Source organism: Podarcis erhardii (assembly GCF_964252035.2).
Source record: "Podarcis erhardii genome assembly, chromosome: 15".
In the NCBI taxonomy this organism is placed as follows: domain Eukaryota; kingdom Metazoa; phylum Chordata; class Lepidosauria; order Squamata; family Lacertidae; genus Podarcis; species Podarcis erhardii.
The window spans coordinates 36,695,756-36,715,725 of NC_138505.1; the positions used below are offsets into that span (position 1 = coordinate 36,695,756).

Here is a 19,970-nt window from a genome sequence, read left to right on the forward strand (position 1 = left end):
ATGAAATTGTATAGCCTCTCAGACAAATCAGAACAAATGCTCAATAAACAGACAACCATGTATAACTTCCCCCACAAACTTTGTGCAAACAAACTGGGGAGGATGCTCCAATCCATTAACAGGTCAACTGGATGCGGCCATATTGCATGTTTGCAGCGTGCGGTTTTTGTTTTTGTTTTTACTAATGCACATGAGCAAACATGCACATTGCCAAACAAAGCACAAAAAGGACTGTATATGTGTTTGTGTGTGTGCAGGGGAGAGAGATATAAAGGAACTAGAGCGCTATGGCACACAAAGCATTCTGAAATCCTAAGCAAAGTGATTCAGAAACAAGCCCCACTGAACTTGGTGGGGCTTACTGTAAACATGCTCAGGGTTGTACTGTAAATGGAAAAATGGGGGATATCTCAGTGCATAGGTTGCACACACTTCAGAAGTAAGATGGGATTCAGAACTTGAATTTATGGGAAGAATGTATGAGGATCATTTGTCTAGCAATGGAGCTCATTTTTGCCGTTGTTTGTATTTGAACAGACATGTGGTATTTAAAAGCACTCTATAAGCTATGCTATTGCAAAAGCAAACAGCCCCATGGAAACCTAGTGTACTGCTTATTATATTCCCGCCCCCCTCATAAATGGAAGATTTGAACTCCTATATTTCCTGCTGATTTTCTCTTTCCTCCTTACAGTTTGGAAATGAGCTACCGTACTTACAACCTGCAGTGCCACAGAAAACATTTGGTCGGATCCATATTTTAGAAGAGAAGAACCAGGCTTTTCGGTCTAATGTCACTACACTAACCCAAGAGAATCATCAGTGCAGCTTCTTAGTAAGTCATCAGTTTTAAATTTTCTTTTCTTGTTTTTGGGTTTTCTTGGCTTGCTTGGAGACAAATGTAATTTAGCAGTTCAAGTGCTAAACTGTCAGAACTCTTTCTCGAGCTCCTCTTACAGCTTTCTCCCCCCCCCTCCCCAGACATGTATTGTTATGTACAATGCTTTGATTCCTTATTTTTCTACTAGAGGGCAATGTGAAATGGAACATTTCATAGCTGTAATATTGCTTTATTGTGTGAAAAGGCAGCTCATACTCTGAACGGCAGTGATTAATCTTGTTTCTGATTTTAAACAATCTTTTGCTAAGCTCCGGTATTACATTTGGATTGGGGGTATCATTCAAATCACTGTAGCAGGAATGATGAAGTTTTCAAGCTGATGTCTCTGTTTGCCACTCAAGCAATGCTCTGAGAAATATGAAGGTTTGCAAATCTGGCTGTTTTGATGGAAACATGTGCAATGTTCGTCAACAAAATTACAAGCAAATGTGCCTAAGCGCATAGGGGCAGGAGACGACTTGGCAAAGCTCTTTTCCCGTGGACCGTTGCCCCGTGCTGAGCCTGTTCTGTTTTAGTATTTAGTATTTTATATCCTGCCTTATATCCCAAGGTGTGTTGGCATCTTCCTAAACTCATTCATGAAACAGTCATGCAATACTACATGAAAACATCAGAAAGCAGCACAATATCTCTCTCACAGTGCATTAAAAGCCTTGGGTGAACAAAACCATTTTAGCATATCTGAAAACTCAGAAGTGTGGGTGCTAGCTAGGCTCATAGGAGCTCCATGAGCAAGACACTTCTCAACTGCAGGACCAGAGGACTCTTATCAGAATGCCGCAGTGCAATTGCTGACAGGAGTGAGGCTTTGTCAGCATGTAAAGGCTGTGCTCAGAGGTCTGCACTGGTTGGCGATCAACTACTGGGCCGTGTTCTAGGTGTTACTGTTAGAATATAAAGCCCTTAATAAGTTGTGACCAGTCCCCTTGCAGGATCCCCTTACCCTGTATGTACCCACTCAACTGCTTTGATTGACAAAACTGGCACTACTACAGGTGTTACACAATACCCGCACCACATCTGTAAGAACTTGATAATTTAGTATGGCAGCACCTGAATTTTGGAAGTCCCTGCATATTGGTATCAGGCAAGCATCTTCACTGTACAGTGGTACCTCGGGTTACATACACTTCAGGTTACAGACTCTGCTAACCCAGAAATAGTACCTCGGGTTAAGAACTTTGCTTCAGGATGAGAACAGAAATTGTGCTTCAGCAGCGCGGCGGCAGCAGGAGCCCCATTAGCTAAAGTGGTGCTTCAGGTTAAGAACAGTTTCAGGTTGAGAATGGACCTCCGAAAAAAATTTAGTTATTATCCCGAGGTACCACTGTATTCTTATTTAGATATTCTCACTTAGACAAGCCTACCTAGATATTTAGAAAGTTTGCATGAATCTTAATTAGTTTTAGCCTATTCTATTACTGTTTAAACTTTCTGTACATTTTAACTTATGGTTGTTAGTGATAATTTTACTGTTTTATCTTCCACCTTTTTCCCTGACGGGACTCAAGGTGGCTTACAAATTAAAAATAAGAACCACTAAAAACACGGAAAAGAATATCATTTAGAAACAATTAAACATTGACAGAATTAGATCGATCGATCATTCGATGATGGTAGATGATGATGATAGATAAAGGAAAAGGTAAAGGGACCCCCGACCACTAGGTCCAGTCGTGGCAGACTCTGGGGTTGCGGCGCTCATCTTGCTTTATTGGCCAAGGGAGCTGGCGTACAGCTTTTGGGTCATGTGGCCAGCATGACTAAGCCGCTTCTGGCGAACCAGAGCAGCACATGGAAACGCCGTTTACCTTCCTGCCAGACCAGTACCTATTTATCTACTTGCACTTTGACGTGCTTTCGAACTTCTAGGTTGGCAGAAGCAGGGACCGAGCAACGGGAGCTCACCCCGTTGCGGGGATTCGAACCGCAACTTTCTGATCAGCAAGCCCTAGGCTCTGTGGTTTAATCCACAGCGCCACCCGCATCTCTTGATAGATAGATATAATCTCTTAAAATCATACAAATAAGTACAATAGAAACAGCACAGCACCAACCCTTTCATTAAAAGCAGCCAGTTCCCCAAAGCCTGTTGGAACAAGAAGGGCTTCATTAGACAACAACGAGGGAGGCAGTCTAGCTTCTCCAGGGAGGGTGTCCCAAAGTCTGGGAGTAGCCACCGAGAAGGCCCTCTCCTGCGCCCCCACCAGGCATGTCTGTGTGGGTGGTGGGACCAAGAGAAGGGCCTCCCCTGAATATCTCAGAACGTGGGCAGCTTCATAATAGCCACCAGCAACAGTCGGAGGGCTGCAGACCCCCCCCCCCCATTCCCAGTGTATAGGCATGAGGCCTGCTCCTTCTTCCCCCAGTCAGGTACAGTAGTGCCCCCAGCTGCGATGGGTGCTGCCATGTGGGTTGGAAGTTGCATGTTAAGCACTCCTTTTCCCCCTGCACACTTCTTTCCAAGTAGAGGATAAAGCTGAATGAATGCATATTAAATAAGCTAACAAGCCAGTCCTGAAAACAAAATCAGCAGTTTCCCAAGCTCCAGATGCAGCTCCTCTCTCTCTCTCCTCCCCCCATCAACTTTTGCATTTTCTCTGCACAAAGCACTATTGCTGCTCCTTCTCTCCCCCCCCCCCTTTAAGAACCTTGGCAAATAACACACTTGGCTTGATGTCTGAAGAGAAGAACGCGATTAAGGTGCGGGAAAATTATATTGCAGCTCCAAACCCCAATTGAACGAGTTGACTTAGCGGAAATTTTGCATGGTCAATTTTCCAGCCATGAATACAGCCCAAATGCCTGGGGAATTAGGCTTGCCACGCTCAATAATAACCCTTAAAACCTGCCACTTGCCAGAGATAACGGAAGCCTGTGATCTTGCAGTTCGGAGTCGTGCGTCAGTGGGGCTGCTTAGCTACACAAGGCTAATGGCAGGTTGGGAGAGACCAAATAATGACACGGGGACCAGGCAAGAAGCTCACACTCAGTCTCTCACAGGGAAGCTTTCCCTTTCCGACAGGCCAGCGGAGGAAACCGGAGCGGAAGCCTGTGGACTGCAGATTAATGATGTAGGTTTCTTGGATAAATCTGAAAGGCTGCTACTGCAGGCGGGGTTTGTTGTCAAATTTATGAGGACAGTAACTTCCTATTATGCAGAGATGGGTAAGCTGTGCCTCTTCAAATGTTGCCGGACTCCAACCCAGCCAGTTTAGCTGGCCTGTGGTCAGGGATAAGGGGAATTGTAGTCTAGCAACACCTGGACAGCCACAGATTCATCCACTCCTGCTATATAATTTGTTGAAGAAGAAGCCACTTTCCACATCAGGCTTCACAGATGAAAGTGGGGACTCTTCTTCGCATGTGGGGTTGATTGGCGCCCCATTCTCTGCCCACTTTGTGCTGTGTTAAGGCTGTAATCCTATGCACACTTTCCCTTAAGAGTGTGCGCTACTGCAATGTACTTCTAAGTACATAAGGGGCAAGCACTGTTTCCTTTTTAAGAAATTGTCTTCTATATCTATAGAGGGACGTGGGTGGCGCTGTGGTCTAAACCAGTGAGCCTAGGACTTGCCGATCACAAGGTCGGCAGTTCGAATCCCCACGATGGGGTGAGCTCCCATTGTTCGGTCCCTGCTCCTGCCCACCTAGCAGTTTGAAAGCACGTCAAAGGGCAAGTAGATAAATAGGTACCACTCTGGCGGGAAGATAAACGGTGTTTCCGTGTGCTGCTCTGGTTTCGCCAGATGACCCGGAAAAATTGTCTGTGGACAAACATCGTCTCCCTCGGCCAGTAAAGCAAGATGAGCACCGCAACCCCAGAGTCCTTCGCAACTGGACTTAACTGTCAGGGGTCCTTTACCTTTTTATATCTATAAAGCCTGCCTATGTTGGGGGGTGGGGCTGCTCCAGCAGGGCAGTCTCTTCGGGGGTGGAGCGAGGGTGTGACTCCAGCCCCCTTGTGACATGTTTCTGCGTTTTGTTGGTGGGTTTGCTGCCATCCTGGAAGTGGGTTGCCTGCTGCCCTGAGCAAAAGAGAAGCCCTTTCTCACAGAGATGGTCTCATCCGCCACAGGGTTGGTGCTCAGGAGCAGCTCTTTCCGAAATGGCTTTATTGAACTGCATTAATCATTGGGATGAATTTGTTGTTGTTTCCTTTACTTATATGTTGTTGTGTTTGATAGCGTGGCGTTTGCAATGCTTGTTGTTGTTTTTAACAACAACAACAACAATCTTTATTACGGTCCAGAGACCAACAAAACATTACAAATCAATACAGAGTTCATACAGCCTACCTTCAGGTTAATCAAGCACTTTGTTTGGAATATAGGGCTCATTTGTTCTTGCAACCACCGATAGAAACTTTGGCACTGCCAAAGTTCTAGCTTTTGTCCGGTCTTCCAGTAGGAACCTGACATAGTGAGCCTCTGACTTTCCCGGGAAAGGCACCAGCAAGGGTAGAATCAATTCAGCCCTGGCCTGCTCAAACTTCGCACAATGTAACAAAATATGATTTATGGAATCGATGTCTTGAGCACACGAGCAAAGTCTGTCCTGGTAGGGAACTCCTCTCAACCTACCATCCAGCACTGCAGAGGAGAAGACATTCAGTCTGGCCTTGGTAAAAAGCCTTCGATAGTTAGGTACTGTCAGGTTTTTAATCCTTTTGTGATTATTGCGAGCTGCTTTGAGCTCAGCATTTGTTGTTCAAAAAGCAGAGTAGAAATATCAAATCAAATCTATGCCCTACATGTTCCTGCCTTGAGGAGTGCACAGTCTGAAATAGGAGTCAGCAACTTGTCGAGTCGCCCCCACAGGTGATGTCAGGCTTCGTCATTGGCTGTGCAGGATAGGCCTGATGCATGTCACTGAAGCATACAGGCTTTTAGGCAGAGATGCAGAAAGAGGAGGATAATAATAATAATAATAATAATAATAATAATAATAATAATTTTTTATTTATACCCCGCCCTCCCCAGCCAAGGCCGGGCTCAGAGCGGCTTACAAACAATAATAAAAACAAGATGAATGATTACAACTTAAAAACAAAAATAAAATACAACATTAAAATAATGGAACATTAAAATATTAAAATGTAGCCTCATCGCAGGAGGAGAAGGAAAAGAAAAAAGAGAGTGAGAGAGAGAGAGGGAGGGAGGGAATCAAATTGGCTCCAAGCCAAAGGCCAGGTGGAACAACTCTGTCTTACAGGCCCTGCGGAAAGAAATCAGATCCTGCAGGGCCCTGGTCTCAGGAGACAGAGCGTTCCACCAGGCCGGGGCCAGAGTTGAAAAGGCCCTGGCTCTGGTTGAAGCCAATCTAACTTCCTTAGGGCCCAGGACCACTAGGGTGTTGCTATTTATGGACCTTGAGGCTCTCCGTGGGGCATACCGGGAGAGGCGGTCCCGTAGGTACGAGGGTCCTAGGCCATGAAGGGCTTTAAAGGTCAAAAGCAGCACCTTAAATCTGACCCTGTACTCCACCGGGAGCCAGTGCAGCTGGAAAAGCACTGGGTGAATATGCTCCCATGGCAGAGACCCCGTGAGGAGCCTCGCTGCAGCATTCTGTACCCGCTGGAGTTTCTGGGACAGCTTCAAGGGCAGCCCCGCATAGAGCGAATTACAGTAGTCAAGCCTGGAGATGACCGTCGCATGGATCACTGTGGCCAAGTCGGGGCGGGAAAGGTAAGGGACCAACTGCTTGATGCAGCGAAGGTGGAAAAATGTCGCCTTGGCTGTTGCTGTAACCTGCGCCTCTATGGAAAGGGAGGCGTCAAGGATTACACCCAAACTCTTAACGGAAGGCAATGGCACTAATTGGGCCCCCGCAAGAGAAGGGAGTTGGTCCCTCATCCCCATGCCATCCCGACCTAGCCATAGGACCTCTGTCTTCGAAGGATTTAGTTTCAATTGGCTCCCACGAAACCATCCAGCCACAGCTTCCAAGCATCTGGTCAGTGTGTTCGGGGCCGAGTCGGTGTGGCCATCCATCAGCAGATAGAGCTGAGTGTCATCAGCATATTGGTGACAGCCCAGCCCAAAGCTCCGGATAATCTGGGCAAGGGGGCGCATAAAGATGTTAAAAAGCATCGGGGAGAGAATTGCGCCCTGCGGCACTCCACACACCAAGGAGTGGCGCGACGACATTTCCCTCCCTAGTGCCACCCTCTGTCCCCGACCAGAGATAAAAGAGCACAACCAGTTACGGGCTATGCCCTGTATCCCCACGTCTGCGAGGCGGTGGTCCAGAAGATCATGATCGACAAAATAAATAACAAAATAAGAATGTTTGGGATATGAAGAGAAAGGGGGAGAAAGGAGAAGAGAGCTAACGATAGAGGAGGAGGCAGACTGACAGGTTGGCGGTTCGAATCCCTGCGACGGGGTGAGCTCCCATTGCTCGGTCCCTGCTCCTGCCCACCTAGCAGTTCAAAAGCACGTCAAAGTGCAAGTAGATAAATAGGTACCACTCTGGTGGGAAGGTAAACAGCGTTTCTGTGTGCTGCTCTGGTTTCACCAGAAGCGGCTTAGTCATGCTGGCCACATGACCCAGAAAAACTGCGGACAAACGTCGGCTCCCTTGGCCAGTAAAGTGAGACGAGCGCCGCAACCCCATAGTTGCCTGCGACTGGACTTAACGGTCAGGGCTCCCTTTACCTTTTTATACATTCTGCATGGACTGGTTGCATGGAAACATGTAGCATGCAGCTGCAGACTGCAGTGCGGCACAGTTGAATGCAGGTCAAGCTGTTGTACCTGTTATTTAATGTTAAAGAGTGCTTGTAGAGTGCAGCATAGACTAAGGGTGTGAGCTTATATTCAACACAAAAAACAGTGACAATTTGTTGTTGACAAAGGACAGCTGGACATACAAAGGGCCCCATTACCTTCAGTAGCTTAGGGCCTCATCAAACCTAAATCCGGCCCTGCATCTGTGTATGTATGTTGAAGTACCTTCTGCACGGTGCACCTCAAATTCCAGCATTTCAAGGCCCAAGTTCTAGTCATTGACCTCAGAGACCTTGTGGTGGAGAAACACAGGGAACCTGGGACCTTTTGCATGCAAAAAAAAGAGATTGTTTGCCACTGAGCTATAGGAGTACAAGAATCTGCCTTACACACCTGCCTAACACGCACTCCAAGTACAGGTTTGGGCACAGCTGGTCATGGTTCCCATTTGATCCTGACAACTTATCTCCTGGCCTGGGCCAGCCTGCTTGGTTGCCTTGGCTGTTTCGGTGGAGATGGTCACTCTCCCCCCACTCAGGTAATCCCTTCGGTATGCTGAGTGCCAGCCCATGCTATGCGTTAGAAAAGGACTTACTGCTTCCTCTCAAACCCAAGTTGTTGAGGAAAAAGTAAATTGTGCATGTGTGTAAAAATCCCACCCCTTCAACTCACTCACCCTGAGGGGCAGAATAGTCTCTGTTCCTCTGCTTTAGCATCGCCTGTCCCATGACATGTGACCAGGAGATGCTTAGGCACCACATACATAATGATATTGTGTTCCCTTCACAAACACACATACCTATCTGTGTGACCTATTGATTCTCATTACTTACACGGAAATGCGTCTCGAGTTGCCTCCTTCCTCACTTTTGCCCTGCTGGCATAAGATACTCTGCATAATTCAAGGCCATCTAAACAAATGCCGCGTTCGATGATAAAAGCAGGATGAAGAGTCTTCTCAAGCTTTTTGTGTACGGTGACCTTCCTTTGTTTGGGTACTGGGGATTCTCTTTTCCTTACATGGACTGGGAATGCTCTCTAATATTAGAGCCAGGTGTACACTGTTACAGAACATTTGTCTTGTCTCTCGGGAGGATTCTGTTTCAGTAGTGTCTGGCTGAAGGAGGCCGTCATAGTTATACAGATCAACATCTTGCAGACTGCTAACCCTTGCTTCGTTGCAAAATCCCCCAAAGGGTTCTGTGTATGAAAAATAGAAGTAAGAGTTCTATCCAGATCCATTTGCTTTTCGAATGAGAATTCGGCCTTTGGACATAAGAAGAGACCTATTAGATTGAAACAAAGGTCCATTTAGTGCATTCAGAGTCTGTTCCCAGTACTTGCCAGTGAGGTGTCTCTGGGAAGCCCATGGGAAAGTTGGGAAAGCAATGACTCCCCAGCAATTGGTACACTCTGGGTCAAACGTAATGTGTGAACAGGGTTTAAGCCCTTATGGAAAACGGAAGGATTGAATGAGTGCTATAGGTGGTTATGAAGACTAGGAGATATTCTGGTTTGCCTGAGTTTGGGTAATGTCACCAAGTCTTCCTTCGGCACCTCCAGACTCCATGTTTCCAGCTGCTTCCCATTTGCTTACTTCCAGCCTTTGTATATGCACCCTGCAGCCTGCCTTCGCTGTACCTGCCTTCCCCTAACCTGAGTGCTCTACTTCAGTCTATGTGCAATTATTCATCATGGTCAAATGGGACAGAAGTACATAGTGTAGCCCAAGACAGGTCAGGACCCAAAGCTGGTGGGCGAAGGCAGCAGATTCTCCTTCTCCAAGTTATTCTGGCCCTGTGTAGTTGCACCTCACCAACAACCACCCATAAAGTCTTATAATACTCTCAAAAATTCCCACTCAGCCCCCAGTATTTTTGTTCTGGAGCGCAGCCCTCAAAGACAAATTGGCAGTGTTCAAGTCAACAGGCTCTTCGACAGATGTGATCCTTTCCAGTGACATGAGGTTCCCCAGGCTCAAGAGCAAGATCAGTACAGTGGTACCTCGGGTTAAGTACTTAATTCATTCCGGAGGTCTGTTCTTAACCTGAAACTGTTCTTAACCTGAAGCACCACTTTAGCTAATGGGGCCTCCTGCATGATTTCTGTTCTCATCCTGAAGCAAAGTTCTTAACCCGAAGCACTATTTCTGGGTTAGCGGAGTCTGTAACCTAAAACATATGTAACCTGAAGCGTATGTAACCCGAGGTACCACTGTACTTGGGTTTTTCTCTCTCTAAAGCTTGGTGGCACCACATTGGTCCTTCACGATCAACTGACTGAGTTATCATCTGTATTGAGATCAGAGTCCACCTTGTACTGAAATGTAGGTGGCATCCCAGGAAAGCACAGTTCAGTCTGCAGGGTTTGTGGAAGGATCGAGACCCTGATGGAGCAGGGTGGGTAGGTGGGAGATGACAACTGGAGCTCTTGCTTGAGACAGACACAGAGGTCCCTATTGCTGCTTGCTTACACATCCCCAAGCAAGCCTATTACAGTGTCTAACACTCCACTTTGAATGAATAGCAACAAAACAAAACCCCAAAATCCTATAATTGCATGTTCAGCACTGGGCAGTCAGCAGGTCCTGAGTGTGCTGAGTTCTCCCATTCCCATGTCTTTTTGTGATTATTATTTAGACACCTGTTTGAAGAAAGGCAATTATATGATATCATCATAAGGAACACAGCCAAACCACCTCTTCAAGCAAACATCCTCTTTGTCCTTGGCCATTAAGCATGCAATGTTCATAGTCCTGTCCCTGATCTTTTGCAACACTTACCTGTTCGTTACTTAGCAACCGTGGCATTTACCACTGGCTGCAGCTGTCGGTAAACGGCCTGTAAGTCTGAAGGTAAACCGAATTGCTCTGAGTTTGCAACAGATGCTGTTAAAAGGACCTGCTAATGTGTGTGTAAATGTCGCTTTCTTCACGGAGAAGAACCAGGAGCAGCAATTATGCCCTTGAGGAATCAGGACGGTACAACCTTTCGGCTCGGTACAACCTTTCTCTGCTTCAGAACATGCTGCCTCCTGTTCTCTGATTTCCAGGGGCTCATTGTGCCATTGCTCCCAGTGGTGTTCTTAGGGGGTGAGCGAGGGGACTTAACTCCTTAGCCTTTGGGGGCTGGGCCCTGGATTGCCTGCCCTTCTTATTTATTTTAAAAAAAGCTTGACTTATAGTATAACTGGATTGTGTGTTTATATGTTTGTGTGTGTGTGTCCCCCAATCCACGCACAAGGTTTTATCCAGGGTAGCATAAGCTAAGTCACATAGTACAGTGGTGCCTCGCAAGACGAAATTAATCCGTTCCGCGAGTCTCTTCGTCTTGCGGTTTTTTCGTCTTGCGAAGCACGGCTATTAGCGGCTTAGCGGCTATTAGCGGCTTAGCGGCTATTAACGGTTTAGCGGCTTTAAGAAAAAGGAAACAAACTCGCAAGAACTCGCAAGACGTTTCGTCTTGCGAAGCAAGCCCATAGGGAAATTCGTCTTGCAAAGCACCTCAAAAAATGGAAAACTCTTTCGTCTAGCGAGTTTTTCGTCTTGCGAGGCATTCGTCTTGCGGGGCACCACTGTAATATACTTGTTGCACTGGTGTTTCATTGTTGCACAAGGGAAAACACAAGTACTTTACTGAACTTTGGACTAATTTAGGTATGGTAGTCTTCAATCTGCCTTGGGCAAAAAGGCAAGGTAAATGTTACTTTAAAATAAATGCTCACGCGATCTTATTTCTGTTCTCTTGCTCCTTCACCGATGATGGTGGCGCTGTGGGTTAAACCACAGAGCCTAGGACTTGCCAATCAGAAGGTCGGCGGTTTGAATCCCCGTGACGGAGGCGAGCTCCTGTTGCTCGGTCCCTGCTCCTGCCAACCTAGCAGTTCAAAAGCACGTCAAAGTGCAAGTAGATAAATAGGTACCACTCTGGCGGGAAGGTAAACGGCGTTTCCGTGCGCTGCTCTGTTTCGCCAGAAGTGGCTTAGTCATACTGGCCACATGACCCAGAAGCTATACGTCGGCTCCATTGGCCAATAAAGCGAGATGAGTGCCACAACCCCAGAGTCGGCCATGACTGGACCTAATGGTCAGGGGTTCCTTTACCTTTAGTCTTTCATTCCAATCTGCCTTGGGCAAAAAGGCAAGGTAAATGTTATTTTAAAATAAACACTCACGCGATCTTGTTACAGTGGTACCTCAGGTTACATGTGCTTCAGGTTACATATGCTTCAGGTTACAGACTCCGCTAACCCAGAAATAGTGCTTCAGGTTAAGAACTTTGCTTCAGGATGAGAATAGAAACCGGGCTCCTACGGCGCGGCAGCAGCAGGAGGCCCCATTAGCTAAAGTGATGCTTCAGGTTAAGAACAGTTTCAGGTTAAGTATGGACCTCCGGAACGAATTAAGTACTTTACCTGAGGTACCACTGTACTGTTCTCTTGCTGCTTCACCGATGATGGTAGAGTGGAGCTGTTAGGTTTTCCTTTCCAAGCAAGCCATCAAGTCTCAAAGTCCACACACACACTTTTACATCTGTGTTTATTCAGGACTCTTCTCTGCTTCTGTGAAATATTGTACAGTAGCAGATGAGCTGTGTGTTTACTCTCGCACATGCAGTAAATATTTGTTCCATTCAGTTGGATGTCTTTAAGCAAACCCAAAATAGAGTCAACCTGCAAACACGTTTTTCCTCTTTTTTTAGTTTCGTGCACACATGTCTCCTTGCCAGATTTTCAGAAAGCAGGACTTGTGCTTCATTGCGGGATTTCAATGAGATGTGTTTTTGGGGGGTGGTGACTAGAAACTAGCTATTTGAAATGGCCACGGATCCTGTAGATCACAGGATCTCAGCTTATCCTCCGTCATAATGAATGTAGGGTCAATTTATACATGAAGTCTCCATGTGATCAGCTGTTTCCATAAAGACCCCGCCTCACTCGAAAAGTTACCGTATTTTTCGCCCTATAGGACGCACTTTTCCCCCTCCCAAAATGAAGGGGAAATCTGTGTGCGTCCTATGGGGCAAATGCAGCCTTTCGCTGAAGCTTGGAGAGCGAGACGGGTCAGTGCGCACCGACTCCTCTCGCTCTCCAGGCTTCAGGAAGCTATCAGCAAGTCTGGGGAGCCCGCGAAAGTTCCTGCAGGGCTCCCTAGGCTGCGGATAGCAGCCTGTTTCCCGGAGCGCGGGGCGCGCTGAAGCAGAACGCCCCGCGCTTTGGGCAGATATCCTTTTCTCCTCTAAAAACTACGGTAGGTGCATTTTTAAAAGCTCGGGCTTCCCCCGTGGCTGGGGGGGGGATAATTTTTTTCCCTTTATCCCCCCCCCAAAAAAACCTAGGTGCGTCCTATGGGCCGGTGCGTCCTATAGGGCGAAAAATACGGTATACAGTGGTGCCCCGCAAGACGAATGCCTCGCAAGACGGAAAACCCGCTAGACGAAAGGGTTTTCTGTTTTGGAGGTGCTTCGCAAAACAAATTTCCTATGGGCTTGCTTTGCAAGATGAAAATGTCTTGCGAGTTCCTGCGGGGTTTTTTTCCTCCCCCCCCTTTTTCTAAGCTGCTAAGCTGCTTATCTGCTTATCCGCTAAGCCGATAAGCCGCTAAAAGCCGCTAATAGCGCTAATAGCGCTAATCGCGCTAATCCGCTAAGCCGTCAATGGGCTTGCTTCGCAAGATGAAAAAACCGATAGACGAAGAGACTCGCGGAACGGATTAATTTCGTCTTGTGAGGCACCACTGTATCTTCTTAGTCAGACTGAAGGCTTCATATCATTGTACCATTTCTATCATCACATCCATCTGAAAGTATGGAATGGGGTGCACCAATCAAATGGTATGGCGACACCTCTAAATTGTGTCAGTTTGAGCCATGCTTGAGACTTTTGTTGTTCTGACTTCCTCCCATTGGGAGATGGCCCACAGGTCAGTGACAGAGCACACATTTTGTATCCAGAAGATTTCAGGTTCAATCCCTTCCATCTCTGGTTAAAAACATCAAGTAGAGGATGCCAGTCAGAGTAGACAAATCTAGCTTAGATGGCATAAGGCAATTTCCTTTGCTGCTCAACAGGTTGTGATACACTCCCATGCTTTGGCTCTCAGTTGCTTCAGATACGAAAACCCCCTTCATTTATTTCCCTATGGCAGTGGTTCCTAGCCCTTTTTTGTCCTGGTGGCATGGACCCTGTCTATCTGTCCGTCTGTCTATCTATCTTGTAAAAAATATTGATATACTGCTGTTGTTGTTTTTTTAAAAAATCAGAAGTGATATGTAAAATTGTACAAGAAAAATCATCTTAAAAACAACAACAGAGATAAACTCTTATGAGAATCTGATGAGATCAGCTACTGAGCAACTGATGCAAGCTATGGACCCCCGAAAAATGCATGTATACACAACATTTTGCATAATTCCCCCCCCCCCTTATGGTATAGGAAAAATGTATTATCTGTGTATGTGTCTGGTTCAGGCAGCAAAATGTATTGAGCCAGCCCTGGATCATACTTATCTAAGGGGGCCCCTTTCCCTGGGCACGCATGTTACCCGCTCAAATCTCCCCTCTTGATCACTCACAGTTCACATGGTGAACTGCCTCCGTTGAAAATGTTGCCTTTAAGAGGGTGTCTGGTTCCTGTGAAAGCTTAGCCTGTGGCTTCCCCTATACCATGGCGGTTTCGCACATGCTAAGCTTGATTTGATGTGGCAGGCACAGATTCAGTGTGTGATTCAGTTCAGATTGAAAGACAAACTTCCTTCATTCGCACCTTCTGGGAACCAAACTACAGTTGCCCTTTGAAATTTGCACTTCCCCCCTAGCCAAGTAACAAGTCCAAAAATGCATATAGTTCTAGGCAGGGCGGGTTTTTCCCCAGCCAGAACTCAGTTCCGGCACCTCTCAGGTGGGTGCCATTGCCATGATATGAAAACAAAGGAGGTGTTCATGGTGAGTTCCAGCTCCTCTTTTTTCTAGAAAAATGGCACTGCTTACTCAAGTGTGGCTCAAAATGCATATTTGTGAAAATAGCATACAGTGTAACACAGCATGCAGGGCCGGCCCACCCATGAGGCAAGGTGTGGTGACGGCTTCAGGTGGCAGGATCCCCAGGGGCAGTAGAACCTATTGTCAATGTTTATTCTGAAGGCAGCCCTGTGTATGGAAAGTTTTTAATGTTTGAAGCTTCACTGTGTTTTTATATTTTGTTGGAAGCTGCCCGGAGTGTCTGGGGCAACCCAGTGAGATGGTTGGGGTACTTCTCCTCCTCTTCCTCCTCCTCCTAATTCCCTCCCTCTCCAGTATATCACTCCTTCTTCCTGGGTGAGGAGGGAGGCAGCATTTTGGGGTTTGCCTCAGGTGTCAATGCTTTGGGCCTGCCCTGACAGCATGCATTCTATTGTTGTTGTTTAGTCGTGTCTGACTCTTTGTGACCCATGGCCCAGAGCACGCCAGGCACTCCTGTCTTCCACTGCCTCCTGCAGTTTGGTCAGACTCATGTTGGTAGCTTCGAAACACTGTCCAACCATCTCGTCCTCTGTTGTCCCCTTCTCCTTGTGCCCTCAGTCTTTCACAACATCAGGGTCTTTTCTCTTCTCATGAGGTGGCCAAAGTATTGGAGCCTCAGCTTCAGGATCTGTCCTTCCAGTGAGCACTCAGGGCTGATTTCCTGAGTTCCTTAAGAATGGATAGGTTTGATCTTCTTGCAGTCCATGGTACTCTCAAGAGTCTCCTCCAGCACCATAATTCAAAAGCATCAATTCTTCGGCGTGTATATTAAGCCGAATAGCATGCAAATCATGTATATTAGGAGAAATTTGCACTAAAATTCCAGATGATTTTCAGAGAGGCTTTTGCCAGAAGATATGAAAGAAAGTGATGATGTGGATAACTGAATGGATGCCTGGAAGAATGAGAAACTCGGAAAATCAAAATGGCCAGGTTTGCTCCTGCCTAATTTTAATGTTTTATTCTGGTGCATGCAGGCTGCAAAAGTAGTAGGAGCTCCTGGTGGAGCAGCTCCAGCATATAGAATGCTGTGTTTGCGGAGCATGGCCCCATCTGCCTCTCCCCCCTGCCTTCACAACATGTCTCCTTGCTTTTCTTCAGTTAACGAGTATGCATCGCACTTGCTTTATTTAGAACGTAGTCTCCCTTGATAGGCCTTGGAATAAAATTGGCTTTCACCCCTGGTTCTTCGATAAGTCATCTGCTTTGAGGAAACACTTTCTTAGTGTTGTTATGCTGGAAAGCTGTGAGGAGCGGGTTATTTTTGAGTTCATTTTCTAAATCTGTGATGAGAGAAAATGTGTTCAGGCAAGTGGCTTTACAAATGGTTGTGAATTGGATCGTTTTCTCTCTGTCTCTTCTTTTCTTGTTTAATGGAACCAGTGCCCTCTCTCCACTTGAGGATTATTAGAAATCTGTTTCTCAAGATGTTCTTCTCTTCGCGCCCTCCTCACCCTCCTCCCAGGGCACAGTAACCATGGTCCCAATTGGAAAGATTGCTAATCTTAACTATTTGTAAGCTTCATTCCCGTTAAGTCATCTTAGCTTTTTAAAAAATCAAATCTCCGTGTTCAGCTTCAGTATACCTTGAGCCCTGTGGACACAATGTATGCATGGAGACAGGAGGGGGTGATCATTCTCAGTAGCCCCAACCCCAGGACTGGAGCACTGAACTTTTTGAGAATATTGACTGTTGAGAAAGCCCTGTCCAGGGTCCTGAAGGTAGCTGTCACGTTCTTCATTGCAATGATTAATTTGAAAATTCAGTGGTACCACATATTTTATTTTTTTGGGTAGCTAAGAAAAGCGCCACTGAATTCAATGAGACTCAGTTCCAAGTTGGTATAGGATTAGTTCTATGTACAGTGGTACCTCAGGTTACATACGTTTCAGGTTACAGACTCCACTAACCCAGAAATAGTGCTTCAGGTTAAGAACTTTGCTTCAGGATAAGAACAGAAATTGTGCTCCAGTAGCGCGGCAGCAGCGGGAGGCCCCATTAGCTAAAGTGGTGCTTCAGGTTAAGAACAGTTTCAGGTTAAGAATGGACCTCTGGAACGAATTAAGTACTTAACTAGAGGTTCCACTGTATTGTAATGGCTAACTTGAGCAAAAATGTTTGTAATCTATACCATAGCACAGCAAATAATTTAGCAGTGGTGGCGAAACTGCTTTGAGTGATTGGTTGAGCTGCTCCGATCTCAAAGACAGGCCTCCTGCTACCATTGGCCGAACTATTAAGGTGCTAGAGCAGGGTTGAGGGACCTTTGACCTTCAAGATGTTACTGGACTCCAACTCCCATCAGCCCCTGCTTATGGCCAGGAGTGATGGGAGTTGTAGTTCAATGATATCTGGAGGCCAGCAGGGCCCTTACCCCTGTGCTAGAGAGAAGTGAGACACGGATAGGTGCCTGGGTTAGGAGGTTGTCCTGTGCCTAAGGAGACAGCAGCAAAAGAAAGCAGGGTTGGGAAGAGCTGAGAGTTGAAAGGGAGAGTGTATCAGAGGGACGTAAGCCAGTGGGAGAGGAAAGCTGGAAGACAGACTGGCCAAAGAAAGAGGGCTGTGCAAGTGATGGATCAGACATTGATTTGAAAGAGCCAGCAGCATCTTTTGATTCACATATCTCTTGGCCTTAAAAATATTGTTCCCACCAATGTCATCCATAGGTCCTAACGCCTAGGGACTGTGGGGCTGGGTCCCCCAAAGTTGATGGGCATTCCCATTCAAATGATGTGTGTGCTCTGCATCATGTGATCAGTTGTGTGGGGTGGGGCTTACTTGGACCCCACAATATTTTATTCAAGTTGTCTCCCCTTCTGTCTTCCCTCACTGTGCGTACATGGAAAGTACTTAACATAAGAAATTTATGATCCAGAGTTATATGAAAAGTTAGCAGCTGAGCCATCAGTTTAGTTTACTTTGTGACCTCTATAAAGGACCCCTGACCATTAGGTCCAGTCTTGGCCAACTCTGGGGTTGTGGCGCTCATCTCGCTTTATTGGCCGAGGGAGCCGGCATACAGCTTCCGAGTCATGTGGCCAGCATGACAAAGCTGCTTCTGGCGAACCAGAGCAGCGCACAGAAACGCCGTTTACCTTCCTGCCGGAGTGGTACTTATTTATCTACTTGCACTTTGACGTGCTTTTGAACTGCTAGGTTGGCAGGAGCAGGGACTGAGCAATGGGAGCTCACTGCGTCACAGGGATTTGAACCACCGACCTTCTGATTGGCAAGTCCTAGGCTCTGTGGTTTAACCCACAGCGCCACCCACATCCCTATGTGACCTCTATAGATAGATCCTATTATCCTGAGGTTTATGTAGCTATATTGTTGTTAATATAGGATATATGGTTTGTGGGTCTGGGTGTGTTAAATAGGTTGCTTACAATCCACTAGCTCTGCTTTAATAATCAGCACTCATCCTTGCCTGTTATTAAATTTACTCTTTGCACAACCAGGTCAAAATGCATCCTGCCTGAGAGAGGGAGAGAGAATATGAATGAATCCAATTAAATTATTACAAAATTCAATTATATCTTTTTTTTCATTATGAGCACATTTTATGACATATAAGGAGTTGCATCTGCAGTTTTGCCTGCCTGCTGAGTTGCAGAACAAAAATTCATTGATAGCTTAGCAGCTGTTTGTAAGAGCTCTATCGCACCTAATTGGGGGTTGTTGTTCTTGTATGTGTGGCTTCTGTAACTGAAACAAGTGCAAACAGAACGGTATCTGGCTCTTCTGGGGCCCATGTCTATGTCATGTCCACAGTGCTGGACTACCCAATAAAGAGCTGAAACTAGGCTTTCTGTCACCCGAGTCAAAGACCCAGTTTGGCAAACACACAGACGGATGCATGTTTGCATACATACATACACATACAAACACCCACCCCTCAATACATTTATTCATAAAGGGCATAAAAAGTAAGCAATATATTATTTGAATACAAAGGAATCCCAAGAAGTATTATGACTGTATGACCAAAAGAAAAAGGAGCATCCCTTCCAGTAAAAGCAAACTGCTTGTCAAAAGTAGAACTTCCCATGTGCAGCAATTGTCTATCTGAGGTCAGGTTTTGAATTGGATTTATTTGGTCACAGGATCATTAAAAGACTGCATTTCCATAAGATCAGCCCAGACCCTCTTGTTTCCTTTAAATAATAATAATAATAATAATAATAATAATAATAATAATAAAAAGCTTTTTGAGGCTTTTTGCTACCCACCCTTCTTCTTGGTTGTGTGCAAACCTTTTCAATGAGTTTTGATGTGAAAATTTACTCCTGAGTAAGCTTCAACAAGATTACTTTCAATTTTATTTTTATACTCATTTCAAGAAATGATAATTTTGTAGTCATTTTAGGTTCCATGTAAGGTGAATAAATGGTTTTTGCGAGTCTAAAGTGCCTTTCCATTACAATCCTAATGCAGCCAGGCTAACTAGTGATTGCCAGGGAACTGCCCCTGGCAGGAAAAATGCTCACACGTCCCTTACTATCCTGTGTGTAGATCATGTATAGTCTGTAAAATGAACCAACCTTAGCTATTTAAACACATACAAAGTTCTGAAGGGATCATAGAATCTTAGAGTTGGAAGGGACCCCCAAAGGCCATCTATTCCAACCCCCTGCAATGCAGGAAACTCAGCTAAAGCATCCATGACAGATGGGCACCCAAACTCTGCTTAAAAACCTCCAATGAAGGCGCGTCCACAACCTCCCGAGGGAGACCGTTCCACGGTCAAAGAGCTCTTACTGTCAGAAGGTTTTTCCTGATGTTTAGCCAGAATCTCCTTTCTTGTAACTTGAAGCCACTGGTTCGAGTCCTACCCTCAAGAAAAGGAAAACAAGCTTGTTCCATCTTCCATGTGACAGCCCTTAAGGCAGTGGTTTTCAACCAATGTGCCGTGGCACCCTGGGATGCCTTGAATGCTGGCCAGGGGTGCCATGGCAACACTGGCCTCTGTCCCTTTCCCCTTCCTTCCCTCTCTTCCTCCTCTGATGCCCTCTAGCACATGGGTAGGAAAATTAAGGCCCAGGGGTCGGATGCCGCCCCATTGCCTTCTAAATCCGGCCCGTGGACGGTTCGGGAATCAGCATGTTTTTACATGAGTAGAATGTGTCCTTTTATTTAAAATGCATCTCTGGGTTATTTGTGGGGCCTGCCTGGTGTTTTTACATGAGTAGAATGTGTGCTTTTATCTCTGGGCTATTTGTGGGGCATAGGGATTTGTTCATCCCCCCAAAAAAAATAGTCCAGCCCCCCACAAGGTCTGAGGGTCAGTGGACCGGCCCCCTGCTGAAAACGTTTGCTGACCCCTGCTCTAGCATGTCTG

The 19,970-nt window shown here is 46.2% G+C and overlaps 2 protein-coding genes across 5 annotated transcripts in view; one reads left to right on the top strand and one right to left on the bottom strand.

Annotated features, from left to right (window-relative positions):
- Positions 1-696: 696 nt before the first annotated feature.
- The window catches only part of RIMBP2 (RIMS binding protein 2), a 185,706-nt gene continuing 166,432 nt past the window's right edge, over positions 697-19,970 (top strand). For all 4 annotated transcript variants that reach the window (XM_081842214.1, XM_081842215.1, XM_081842210.1 and 1 more), the window contains exon 1: positions 697-835. The gene's annotated coding sequence lies outside the window, so the exon portion shown is untranslated. The remainder of the gene's footprint in view (positions 836-19,970) is intronic.
- Positions 6,067-7,158, bottom strand: LOC309329770 (uncharacterized protein; the record flags this gene model as incomplete). Its single annotated transcript, XM_081840781.1, has 2 exons — positions 6,690-7,158; positions 6,067-6,659 (listed from the first exon to the last, which is right to left on the bottom strand). The coding sequence occupies exons 1-2, from the start codon at positions 7,048-7,050 to the stop codon at positions 6,067-6,069; spliced, it is 954 nt and encodes a 317-aa protein (XP_081696907.1). The 5' UTR covers positions 7,051-7,158.